At 37.8% G+C, this 14,472-nt stretch overlaps 1 protein-coding gene across 1 annotated transcript in view; it reads left to right on the top strand.

The window, feature by feature from the left end:
* The first annotated feature begins 1,577 nt into the window (after nt 1–1,577).
* Nucleotides 1,578–14,472, top strand: part of LOC140235614 (branched-chain-amino-acid aminotransferase, cytosolic-like) — a 36,542-nt gene continuing 23,647 nt past the window's right edge. Inside the window, 1 exon segment of the mRNA XM_072315620.1 lies at nt 1,578–1,709. Within this exon segment, the coding sequence (XP_072171721.1) occupies nt 1,662–1,709 (48 nt within the window). The 5' untranslated portion in view covers nt 1,578–1,661.

Here is a 14,472-nt window from a genome sequence, read left to right as displayed (position 1 = left end):
TTACATGTAATGTTTTATCAATTTTTTTTTTTCGGCTCGAAAGCTGAACGGTAAATGCCACATCATGGTCAAAGATTTAAAAAGCCACGAAAGAATCTCGTTTTTTATGACATATGTGAGCCTAACAACGAACAGTGCCTCAAAACAGATAACTTTTTTTTTTTCAGCTTTGACTTCTTCCTATTGAAAATATTTCTTTAGACTGAGTTTAATGTTAATTTCACCCAACGTGACACATTGATAATCATGATATACTCCGTGTGCATGAATGTTCGTTTGTGTACGCCATATAAAAACACCGTCTGTGAAGATCGAAGAAGGCAGTGCATGACATGTTGATAACATCGATAATGCGAACAAATTCTGACATTTTGTTTTTCTCGCGCTTTTCTCATCCATTGGCTTTTTTACAAATGTATAATCTATCGAGTGTAAAGTAATTGCGAACAATGATGTGTTGAAGGTCTTTGGAGGATTAAGGGTTACGTAATGGCCAGGTTTCGGTTTGCTTGCGGGACCTGTTTGCCCGGTGGTTTGCAACTGTCATCAATATGAGTAGATTTGTAAGAATGAATAAACATGCAAATATGATGTTCTTGTCGTAATGTTTTTTCCTCGAAGAACAGCTGTTTGTCAGATTTTTGATGAAATGTCGCTGAAATGCAGATAAAGAAATGAGGTAAGAGAGAATGAAGGGACCATTATTTAGTACCAAACATTAAACTAGTTAGTGGTTGGCCCCAAGAGTACGTCCGAAGCGTGAACTAAAATTGTAATTAACGCCTGAATTCCTAGACTAGTCATGGGGTAAACCGGAGGCGTCGGCCCTCCGCGGTGGATACAGGGATCTGATTGGCTCGTGCCGATGGGCTCGTCTGATGACGTCATCGGAGCCTCGCTGTGGAATATTTTAGTCACATGCGCTATCGGAGTAAAACTCCACCGGTTCTAGTATCACTTATCTTGATTTTATTTTGATATTTGGTGTGTTTATGCAGGGGGGGGGGGGGAGGTGATCACCTCCCTGGTTTATGCATGAAAAATATAAGTGGTCAGGGGCGTATTTTCACTCAACAGTTTCACTTCATGTGAAATAAAAACTGATATGCTGAAATAACATGAAAGAAATGATGCTGAAATAAAGAACTGCATGCTGGAATAACATGAAAGAAAAGCAGAGAATCGGAAGTTAAATGATTTGTGCCAAATTTCTCAGCTCATTTTTTTTTTCCTACCAGTAGTCTACTTCTGCCATCAATATTTTGCGTGATACACCATTTCCTGCAGCCACAACCCGTTGCATCATCCAACCAAGGAGCTATTAGTGTGTAATAGCTCCTTGATCCAACCATGCAAATCTGAGCCTGGTCAATGCATGTGATCTCGTTGAACAAAACATGAGTCTGGAAAACGCCGGGTATGCATGGACGGCATCGCTCTAGTAGTAGGCTCACGCGACAAAGCCGTTCATTATGCTTTTGTGTGTGTGTGGCGCATGTTCATTTTGCGTTGTGTGTGTCTACTAGCTGTGTGGTGGCGTACTGTACTACTGTATAATCGAATCATCATCGAACATCATTCGGACGTGGTGGGTTGGAATTGGGAAACTCTGACGTCGCATTTAGATCGACGAGATAATTCTGCTGAATCTTCAGACAAAAATGTCTTTCTCCCACATGATCAAGGCCATCCAGAAATCTGGAAGACAGGTTCGTATCGTTTGGCTTGCTCAGATTCATCCGTTTGATGTAGAAGCGCGAGCGTTTCGTTTGTTGCTTGATCGGATCTCTTTCACTCTTGCTGAGAAGGCGAAATGAGAACGCACTGCATCACTTGTAATGTCGTAATAAGCGTATAGACTCTGTACGTTGTGTAGGAGGCCGGCGTTGAGTGTATTTTTGTTTCTAATGGAAAGTTACCGGGCAAGTGGCGCTGGATGACGATCAGCTATAACTCAGTGTAGAAAATCTGTGAAGATCGATGCGGCTTTGTATATGAAAATGTTGAATATGTGACTCGAGAGTAGAGTCGAAGTTTTAACTTGAAGCCAAAGACGGCAAAGTTAACGTTACTCGTTTGTACCGCAATCTTTTCGAGGGCAAAACTGTGACCCCGTACCCCTGCCCTGGGCTTAGCCCTGCTGCTGCCCCTGCCCTGGATTGCCTACTGTAAAAGTGGATATTTTCGCGTGACTAATTTTTCGCGCTAGGCCGGGTCAGAAGAGTTTCGCGTGTTTTTAATTCCGCGGAATCAAGACATCACGCACAGGAACGTATGGCAAGCAAAAATATTCGCGTGTTTTTATTTTCGCGCTAGTTTCTGGTTGCGCGAAATGCGCGAAAATTTCAACACCGCGAAAATTTCCACTTTTACAGTATCTAATAATACAGGCTGTAGTAATATTCTAACGTTAAGCTGATGGGATGACACTGTCACTGATGTAGATGAGCTGTTGAATGAGAATATTACGTTAATCATGCTAGGATCTAATTAAATATGGGTCTTAATAGCAGTCTTTTTTTATTATTCCTCACAAATTATTTCTAATTCTAGCCTTTGTGGTGTTTGGTCGAGAGCACAGAAAAAAACAAAATTACCCAAAAACGAATTCTAACGTAGATATTCTACCAATTTATGTAGGCATGAAAATCTCTAAATCCTTATCCCGTCAGCAGTGGTCAATGTCTTAGTCTTACTATTCTCCCTAGCTAAATAGTGAAATAGATCTAGATCTATTAAATAGTTAGGGCCTAGTGGTCTAGTAACAAAATAAAAGACTACATACGACCGGTACGTTAGACTTCTAAGTTCTATATCACACTGCCATGGTCCATGGAGATACGATGTACTTTCTATGTGTATTAGAAGTGCGCCCTGTCACATTTTTACAGCGATTGGGCTGTGTATGGTTACTTTGTTACTAGTGGCATTGTACAAGTCATGCATGCAACGCAAGCAGATACTGCTACCTAGTGATAAACACACACAACAAGTCATGCTTTCACACAAATGAGCTTGAATACAACATTACACTACAATGTATATCATGATTGATTTTGAAAGTGATGCGTGATTGATTGTGAAAGTGATGTACAGTAAGGGTACCGGTTTTCGACACTTTAGCACATTTCCTTGTTTACCATCAGTGCTGCACCGTTTTACCTCGGAATTTCAATATGAAGTTGAGCTACAAAGGCCAATAATAATATGCCTTGAACGAATTCCAATTTGAATGCACTCGTGTTCAATTTTAGCGATTTCTGTCACGCCGTCGCTGGCATCAGATTTCAACACCCACCATCATTTTTCGGCACAATAACAGCGCGCATCACGCATAAATCACATGGCGCGTACAGTATGCGTACACTGCATTGTGGACACAAACCAGCAAAGTACCGGCGCAAGAACTTGTTGTTTCCTCCATTACGTGTCTTAAAGGACAAGTTCACCTTCATTAACATAAGGATTGAGAGAATGTAGCAATATTAGCAGAACACATCATTGAAAGTTTGAGGAAAATAGGACAATTTGTTCAAAAGTTATGAATTTTTGAATTTTTTGTGCAGTCACCGCTGGATGAGAAGACTACTGCAGTGTATGATGTCACGTATGCGTACAACAATATAAGGAAAATATAAAGAGAATTTCACAAAATTTCATCTTTTGAAAAAAGTACACATTCCCTTGACTCGTTACTGACATGTTATGGGTAATATTATTCCCATTGCCTTTAGAAAGAGTCAAGTCAAGTGCTCTTTTATTATGCGAAAAAAGTGAAAAAATTTTGAATTTTCTTTACATTTTCTTTATACTGTTGATAGAATCTATCAACAGTATAAAGAAAATGTAAAGAAAATGAAGAAAATGTAAAGAAAATGAAAACAGTGACTGTTGTACTCATATGACATCACGAGCCTTAGTAGTCTCCTCATCCAGCGGTTCCAACACAAAAATTTTAAAAATTCATAACTTTTACATCGATTGTCCAATTTTCCTCAAACTTTCACTGATGTGTTCTACTAATATTGCTGCATTCTCTCAATCCTTGTGTTTATGAAGGTGAACTTGTCCTTTGATATGGGAATGTCGAAATCTGGTGCCACATTCTCAAAGCCAACTCTTTCTACAAGTTTGCTCATTTATCATGAATTCAGCCATGAAATTACTGAAGACGATTATGAAATCAAACATCAGGATTTGGCAAACAAACTGATACTAAAGTAAGATAATCGGCATGGGTGAATTTCATTTTACGGCGATGTTTAAAAAATGCGTCATATTGTTTGAACCCTTAAAAATGGCCGACATCAAAATTTCTGCTGACACTGTGTTGCTTTTCTCCTAAATATTCTATCGTCGGATTATGATGACAAGTTACAAACGGTGTTTATATAAGACTAGAAATGTGATTGATAACATGGTTGATTGTTGAAGTCAGACGTTTGTATTGAGTATAAAATTTAATAAGAATTATCTGCTGGGTGTCGAAAACTGGTACACTAACGGTACCATTCATGCTCTTTATAATTGCATGCCAATATACATGTATTATGTTGTTTACTGAGGTAGCCTTTTGGGATAGGCCTAATGGCATAATGGCTTTTCAGAATACTGCTCTGCTGTTTATAAGGTTGGCATCCCGGAGAGTATACAGTAGTTTTAAAGCAACGTTCTTTCCCCTCACTGTCATTGCGCTTCCTATTTCGATGAAAAGAAAAGGAAGCCATGTGTTACCTGGTACAATTTTGTACCAGTGACATCGGAAAAATGAAATGGCAATTCTACACATCCTGCCTAATCCTGATAGGGGAATTTCCTTTTTCCCCTTGACTAATGAATTAATTTGAAATGTACTGTAATTAAATTAGTGTGGAATGATTTACTGGTACAAAATTTTGTCATTGTATGTTGTTCTGTCTGAAAAAAAAAAAAACCAGAAAGTGAAATTAATGATGTTTTGAAGTTGGCTTTCTGTGAAAGCACATTGTGTGGGTAGGTCATACTTGTACATGTACATACATTGTAGTTCCATGTAGCAACTGTAAATAAATTTCATAGTTCTAAATGTGTTCAACAAGTGCAAAGTTTAGGCCTACAGCATTCATCAGACTGGACCATATCAGTATACATTGTACTGTATAAGCTGTTATTTTCGCGTACAGATATTTTTGCAAATGAGGAGGTCTTGGACATTTTCGCGAGATGTTGTTTTCGTGAATGGAAACCTTGGCTATCGTAAGTGTACTACACGTGTATTAACCTGACAGTGCATATAGCGGCATTTTTGCGTGTTGTTAAATTTGCATTCCAAGAGTGATTCGCGAAATTTGCAGAAATTAAACCCTTGCGAAAATAACAGCTTATATACTTAGTTGCAGTTCTGAAGAAAAGAAAAATGTTTCCACTGACATCACTTCTTGTACAGTACTTGAAACATTGTACAATGTACACTAAGGCTTGAATATGATAATCCTGTGACCATCTCCCAGAGCTACCAAGTCTCACGCATTCTGCGTGAGACTCAAGCATTTAGGGTCTGTCTCACGATTTGACGCATGGCATCCATTTTTCTCAAGCATCGGGTGAAATCTGCAACTTGAGCCAAAAATAAGGAGCATACAGATAAAGTGATAGTTGCAATTGAAGGTATATTTCCCTTTTGTCTTTCGAAATAAGTAGAAAATATTTACTTAAGTATGCACCAGATCGCATCATTAAGAGCTAATAATAAAAAAAAAAAGCTCCGTACCCGTGGGAGGGGGGACACCCCCTAATTCGCACACGCATGTGCGCGAGTGCCAAGACACCGAGTCATGAAAATTTCACTCATTAAAAATTTGTTGAACTTGGCATCACTGATCTCCTTAGAGCTAAAATACCTGGTACACTGTTGTATAGATGACCGTGAAATTACAAGTTAGTCTACAGCTTTAATACAGTCTAGAAGTAGAGACTATTTAAATCGGATGTCCTCTTGTTTGTTGAACATTTATGTCTGCATTTCCAAGGACTGTTTGTATAGTGAATGCAGTATTTCGTGGTAAAATGTTGCAGGAAATGAAATGACGGCAAGGCTTTGATGAAATTACAAGTCAGTCTAGATCTTGCAGTCTAGGAAGGAGAGACTATTTATTTGCTGTTTAGTGTGATAGATACAATCGTGTGCAGATCCAGACTTTTTGGTTTACGTACAGTAGAGAGTGTTATACTTCTTGGTAAAATGTTTCGATAAACAAGATGGTGGCAAGGCTGCATTTGGAGGTTGGGTGTGGTGTCGTCTGTGATCACAACAGCATGTGTCGTCATGTTTTAGTCTCGAATTGTGTACTCAAGTTGAGGCTTTCCCACAAAAACATGCATGTTCAGTGTTGGTTGCGATGAAATACAAACTGTACACAACACTTGACACATTTTGCTAATCACAATAAAAGCTGTATTTTCATAAAATGAATTGAGTTTAATTTTCTTGAATTTCGTGGATCACTGTTGGGCTGTGCATTTAACAATGCATGAAAATGTCGCCACATGCTATGGTTTGTACAATCTATACTTGTAGAGTGGTACAATGTATCTTGGTGCAGGTACGATAGCTTCAGTGTTGTAGATCGCGAAAACAACATCTTGCGGCAATGTCTGTGACCCCCTCATTGGCAAAAACTGTATCTGTAGGCATGCAAAAATAACAGCTTTTATAGTATTTACATGTACAGTAGATTACTGCATGATGATGTGTTAGTATTTACAGGAATTTAGGGAGGATGTCAACAAAGTTTAAATTCTTTCTGGCTAAAACTTGACAGTTTTTCAGACTCACTGTGCGTGCAGTGATGTCGGGTTATCATGGACTTGTGATGTCATCACACCAGACATCCATACACAGACAATAATGATGAGAATGACAGATATGAGATACGAGACAGACTACTTTCAAGCCTGTGTGATGGTGCTGTTTGTTCTGACTCTCAACCAGATGTTAACAGTTTGCTCAGGAAAAAAAAAAAAAAAAAATCAATGAGGTTTACAGTGTCATCGCACAGATGGCTGCATGAGATGTACAATGGTAGACTTTGTCTTAAAACTGAAGACTATATAAAGAGCCACCCATAGACTGTAATACACCATTTTCGTTGGTGCTTTAGAATTGAAATTTACTAGTATAGTGTATTACATATGCCAAATATATTGCGTATACCGAGGTTTCTTGTATTTTCACGAATTTTGTGAGTCGGTTGCTATTTGCAAATTTAAAAACACGTGAAAATATTACATGTAACTCCGATCCCAACATGACTGTGAAGGGTGCACATACACACATTCACATTTCTCCATTACTGTACTGCACAATCGCAAATTTTCCACCCTTGAAATTGTTGAGAACGCCTGATACTCAAAAAAAGTAAAGACTCACTAAATACATGTACATACAAAGTGTACATGTATGTATATGGCGTATATGATACCGGAGTATGTCGGAGAGTGTAGGCCTACAGTATATGGCGTAGTATGTCGGAAAGTTACAATGTAGAAATACAGATTGTATTTGTATGAAAGTCTACTTTTATCACATTTTTTTACACACATTGGCCCGAAATCTCAAAGATGGAATAACTATTCCGCGGAATAGTTATTCTGGGGAATAAGTTATTCCACCTTTGAGAATAGATTCCGGGGAATAAATTGCGTCATTTTACGTCACGAGGGCCCGATCTGCATAAGAGGCATGATAAATCGGCGGAATAAGCGGTGTAATAAAGTTATTCCACCTTTGAGAATTCGGGCCATTAAGTGCCAAAACTACATCCGTCTGTGCTTTGGTGCTGTGCATTTGAATCGTTGGAAATTATTTGTGTTTTGTAAGGCAGATTTTTTATTTACATTTGATCACAACTCAAGACTGTTGATATGCTGTAGTTGTTTTTTTAGTTGGTAAATTTTCAAAAGTACACCATTTTATTGCTGAATTTCTCACTGCATGTTAAAGGAGCAGAAAAGCATTGAAACTGTAATTTTTGTTTCTCAATCAATTTGGCAAATGTTTTAATATTTCTTTTTGACTTAGTGCAGACTTTAAGATGACTGTAATCGGTTTCAAGAAATCTGTCAATCTGAGACATGTATGTAAGCAGTCAGATTCAGAGTTGACGAGATGATAATTTCTACAGCGAATTTCCCTGTGAATTGATGGTTTTATGAATCATTACGTGTGTATAAGCAGGGAGGTGGGAAGAGACTCGTCCCAACTGCCTGGTATATTAAAGGTCATGTTGTGTACTGTGAAGGATTATCACAGGTTTCATTTCAACTCACTTCTGGCACAGAATTAAGGTTTCCAAACAATTTTCCGGGAGTTTGGGGCAGTTTAATAAACAAAGCTGTTTGGATTATGAGATGATAGAAATCGACATGCATTTCTGAAATGCTAAAAAGTGATTGCAAACATGTTGGAGCCAGAAATATGTTTCTATGGAAATGATAAACACAAAGACATTTTGAACTGCTTTTGTAGCTCCGACCTGCTCATGCCAACCACTGCCAACTACACATCTCTGCACCTCGGATCAAACTGTACAACAGAGCTGTGCAGTGACAAGGCCTCTCAATCGACTCACAACAGAGTTGATACACGTACAGTACATATCAGCTATACGTAACCACTTGTGATCCGAAAGGCGTTAACTTTTTACATGTTTTGATTGTGGGTATTATACAGGAGTTTGAGAAGCACTAGCTCTATTGTTGATGTTGTTTGTGTTTGTTTTTTATCCCCCAAAGAACTTTTTTTTTTTTTTTTTTTTTTTTTTTTACTCATACCATGGAGCTACAGCTGTATTGCCATGCTCATACAGGGCAAGTCCAAGCTATTTGATCACACAAGACTGAAAATTCAAAATGGGTCAATCTACCTAAACTTGGTATCATTTGAAAGCTAAGAAGTTAGAATACATGAATTTTAAAAAGAAAAAGTCAAAATCTTTCCGCATAACCAGCAATAAATTAATGAATCTGCATAAATTAAAATTTATAGTAACGCGTGGGACATTCAAAAATTCTGCATTTTAAAATGTATCTTTTAATTTTTACAAGTTTTTATGAAAATAAGTATGGTGACCTTAAGTCTGACTAACAAGTTATCATGACTGTGATTTTCAGTTTCTCAACTGATTAAATATGCAAATGAGGGATGGGCCAAAATTAGCATGTCCCACGCGTTACTTTTTTAGGTCATTATTTCTCATTTGCATAAAATTTAATGATTTGATTGACCTGAAACTTTCAAAAGACCAAATTCACAATGGACCTAATCATATCCAAGAGATAAAAAGTTAGTCTGATAAATCTCATACTTGCAATTTTCAATTAGATTTAGTAACGCGTGGGACATTTTAGTAACGCGTGGGACGATTTGTGTACAAGTCAATGGAAGTGTACTAAATTTTAGTCTTCTATGGGAAATGTGTACATTATTGAGGGATTTTTTGTAATTTTCTGAATTCTGACTTGAAATTTGGTAAAAAGTTCCACTTTGGATAAATAATTCACAAAAGATCATTACATGCTATTTTCAAGGTCACATTCAAAGTCAAATGTCAAAAAATAAAGGATAACACAGGCATTTCATATTTTTTATTATATCTATTGTTCTGGTGGGTCTAAATCATTTGAATATGCAAGAATTTATTAGAAATACATCTGTTTAGATAATAAATAACCCATATTAAAGTTTCTCTGAGCAAATGTGCAATTCACATCACAATATTCATAGTGACAAAAATGTCCCACGCCTTACTTGTCCCACGCGTTACTATACCTATGTTTCTATAATTGACCTTGAGAGAAAACAGTTTCATGATTTTTTCTGAAATGTTTTGTTTCAGGTACAGTTATTGTTGTAGAAAAAGATGTTTGTAATGATTTCATAGTATATCAAGTATTTTCACAATAATTGAGATAAAAGTAAAAAAAGAAAAAAAAAGACAATTTTTGTGGTCCCACGCGTTACTGGAGAATAAATTTGCATAAATTAAATACTGAACGCCTGATTCTCATTATTTCTATTGTTTTGAATGAAGATACCTACTAGCTATCAAAAGCAACCCAACATATGAAATTTCAATCTTAACAGTGCAATATAGGGCTAAATCTTCTTGTGATGTCCCACGCGTTACTGGTGCAAAATAGCTTGGACTTGCCCTACAATGTATTCTGCTCCTTCGTACAATTCAATACACTGTAAGCATGATTGAGTCAGTGGAATGTGGTTCACAGTGCTTCTTCCAGGGCTGTTGGACATGTTTGTTGTGGGTGCATATATTGCAGTTCCACACTAATGGTGTTACAGTTGTTTTCAGTAGCTGTGTTTTTTGTTTTTTTTTGTTCCTTTTCTTTTGTTTTTACATTTGAAATTGCATGTGAAGCGTGATGTGCTGCCAGGGTTTCTCTTAAAAACAAGTTGAAAGTGATTGTTTGATGTACATTGTATGTCTTCTGTTACACAGTGTTTACCATTCATTAGTACCATACTGACAGTTGTGTCTATTTTTACGTTTGAAGAAAAAGTGAATTGACAGTTGCTGTCTTTTGGAAAAGAAAAAAATCATTCTCTGTGCACTGTGAATTAATCTGTGCCAGGTACACAGTGTATGTTGTACATACAAGTCTTTTCCCTGGCTATTCCACCTCAACTGGAGGAAGTGATGAGTCTATCCCGCATTCATAGACTAATATTAATCCTTGTGCCATGAGGAAAGTCCTAGAACTTTCCCCTCCAACTGGTGTGGATGCTCACAGGGACTTGTTCCCCCGTCCCTGCAAAGCAAGTTGGGTCCGGGGACTAAATGTGGAGGGGAGAGTGACTTGAGGCCATAATTGATGGTGCCCAGCTCTGTATTCATCAAATGTGAGCATGCGCGAAGTCTGGTTTGAAGTGGCAGGGCTCACCCCAAGCCCGATTGCCCCCGCAGTACAGTCGAGATAGCTGTGTGGAGTGTCAGTTTTTGTTGTTGTTGTTGTTTTTTTAAAGATTTTTGGTGACTGTCCCCGCAACACGGGATCTTAGTGTAAACACAGGGTCACCTGTCTGTAGATAGGACCACAGACTTATCAATCATACAATATTGTAAGGTCCCTGGTTCAAGTCCCCTGGCTGCAGCTGTTTCACAAACAGGTACCCAGGGCTAGGCAAGGCTCTTTACCCTCTGTGCTTATTCCTTGTTCCTAAACCGGTTCAAAATACAGTCATAACACAAAAAGACTGCCATCTTGAGATTTCATTGCCAAAGATGTATGCAGAAATAAATTGTAGGTACAGTCAACCTGGCACAAATCAAAATATTGGCTAAGTTGGAAACAAATTCCAGCCCTGATTGGTGGGCTGTCAAACATTGTGTAATCTTTTAAACAAGTTGAAATTCATGGAAGTCAAAGGCTTCCTGCTGTCTCTTTGGATTTGAATTTTGCAAAGTTGACAATAGCCTTTAATCTGAGTACCGGTACTGTAGGTGGACAGCCCTAGGTATTCAATGTACTAGAGTGGGCAATGTACAACGTAGACAGTGACCGCGGAGATATTCGTCCCTTGATTGAGCATGGGTGTGGGACGGGGTTTAAGATTAGAATTGAGGCATGTGATTAATCTGAGGAAAGGGGAGATCAGATCGTGTCTCCTCATGTGTGTCACTTTAAAATCATCCCCATCTCCTGACCGTAGAATAGTTTTGTCTAACGAGGCTTCACCCCCCCCCCCCCCCAAAAAAAAAACAAAAAAAAAAACAGGCATTCACAAAGTAACTACAATGTACTATACAAATGTAGATGGGGGGGGGGGGATGAATTGGTGAGTGGAAGGGGTGCAAAGGGCAAGGGAGAAAAGAAAATAAAAGTATTTGGAGACATGGAGAGAAAATGGAAGAATTGTTATGGAGGGAAATGTTTTAGTAGCGACTAGAGGGTTTTAAGATGAAAATGAGGCTAGTGACATGAGGATTAGATTCATTTGGCATCATGTGTACTGTGTATACAATGTAGGATTCACAACTGTTAGAAGTCAAATGAATACGTATGTTGATGTTTTGCTTGTTTTTAAGGATGTGTGTACACAAACCACATGACCACAAATTTATATCCTGATTCATTTGCAGCAACTTGGCTTTTGATGGATGAGGAAGTACAATGTACACACAGTATACAGAGCGATACCCAAAAAAGAAAGAAAACAACAACAGCATTCTGTTTGTAAACTGATCACACTCGTATTGAAATGTAATGTACATTGTACATGTACCATCAGGTGAAATGCATGACTGTGTACATGTAATCACAAACACCCCCCCCCCTCCCTCCCTGTAGTTTTGGTAACGTTGGTGCGCATTTATTCATCAAGTTCCAGAACACAATAAAATATGTGATATGAAGCCAGAGAATGATAGAGAAGGAAGCATGCAATTAAGACACGTTGCAGTAATTGCTGCTTTCATTTACAGAAGATTTCATGCTGTATTTTTGAATTACACCAGCACAGTGCATGTTTAAATCTTGATAATGCAGTGGGGCCTACTTTTAATGGTACACGTACTGTACCCCATATCATTTGCAAAACTTTTAATCTGTTTGTGCAGTTGTGTATGTAGAGAGTACAACTGTAATTCAAATCACATGCTTATCTCTGAGGTACGGGTTTGTATGTGAATTCAAGAACTCTATACAGCTACAGCATAGAGTTTTAGCCGTTTCTTTTTTTTTTTTCTTGAAAACCAAACAGTAGGAAAGTGAACTTTTCCATGTAACTGTAAAAACAAAACAAAAGAAAAATGATGTTTTCTAAGTCTTGTAGTTTGAATGGGTGCCTGAAGCTGAAGCACATGTAGTGCCAATTTGACAGTGTTGTTCAATGTTCTAACAAAAAATAAGAGCCAGACACTACCATTTCACCTGTTCACACGTAATGCTTGAATTGTTTTATCACCCCAGCTCCCTTTATATGTTTGCTGAGGAAATTAGTTTTGTGGAAATAACTGAGACATGCGTGCACGTGAAAGTATGCCTACAATTTGCACATTGTGCTGGTGTTTACCTTGTCAAACATCTGATGGAATTTTACTGCCTTTGTGTTCTCAGCTGAATCGATTCACTCGCATTCATCATGTACGAGAAAAACATAGGACACCTGCATGCCAAGATGTAATATACTGCAAAATGATGAAATTGTAGTTTGAAGCCTACCTAGAGAATCACTGTACCACAAAAGGATGAATGTATAGTACTGTATGTGCACATGTACATTGTACACTGTAAAAGGTGCGTATACAATGTAGTTCAAGAAATTGAAAGTTGTTGTTAGAAATCTTTTGAGAGTTTTCTGTCAAAACTGTACATTTTATATGTGAACATTTCTGGTAGAGTGTCATATTTTACATCCCAAACTAGAGTGGGGTTGATTTATCAATAGAAAAAAAGAAGAAGAAAACAATAACAAAGCTCTGATTGTATGTACACTTACAATGTATCTGACAACACATACAATGTATTAATTAATAATTGCAGACTGAAGGAGCGGATCCAGAAATTCCGTAAAGGGGAGAGGGGGGGGGGGGGGGGGGGGGTCACATGTAAAGGGGGGATGCACGCGCCCCCAATTTTTCTTTTAATACATTTCTTTTGTTTTAAAGGGACTGTACAGTATACTGTTTGAGGTGGGGATTCATGTTTTGAACATTCCTAAGTGAGGTAATGAGAAACCTCTAATGAAATATGAAAGAGCATGTAGTTTTAAGAAGGATTCAATGTTTATTTGATGAAAATTGGTTTTCAAATGGCTGAGATATCAACAAAAAAAGGTGATAATAATAAAAGGCGACACTCCACGCCTTTTATTAGGATCTCTTTGTTTCACCTTGTTTTTGGATATCTCAGCCATTTCAAAACCGATTTTCATCAAATAAACTTTTGATACCCCTTAGAATTGCATGCTCTTTGACATCTCATACTTTACAATGTAGAGTGGTTTCTGAATATCTCGCAAAACGTTATAAGCTAAATCCTCACCTCAACCAGAACTGTAAACACCCTTTAACAAAAAATAAAGGTGGGGGGGGGGGCGCACCTGTGGATCTGCCACTCGACTGTGACAGCAGTTTACAGCATTGCAGAATTTAGTGATAGAACACAGTATGATAATGACAAGGTAGATGAGTAATTTGGACCCATTTGCAAATTATATAGTAGTTAGTACTGCATCATTCTAGCATTGAATGAACAAAAATTGTTGTTGAGATTATATCACTAAGTAATTTGTTGTAGTTGCTACATTTTATCAACCAAAAACATGATTTCCATGCGTCCATTTTATAGCAATACAGTTTTTGCTGCTCTGCTGTGAAGACTACACCCTCTTTTCATTCTATTCAATCAAATTAAGCAACTGTTTCCCTTTTATCCACTACGTACACTTGTACACTGTCCCCGCGTTCACATTGG

Source organism: Diadema setosum, chromosome 12, assembly GCF_964275005.1.
Source record: "Diadema setosum chromosome 12, eeDiaSeto1, whole genome shotgun sequence".
Taxonomy (NCBI): Eukaryota; Metazoa; Echinodermata; class Echinoidea; order Diadematoida; family Diadematidae; genus Diadema; species Diadema setosum.
This window is presented reverse-complemented; position numbering and strand designations above follow the sequence as displayed.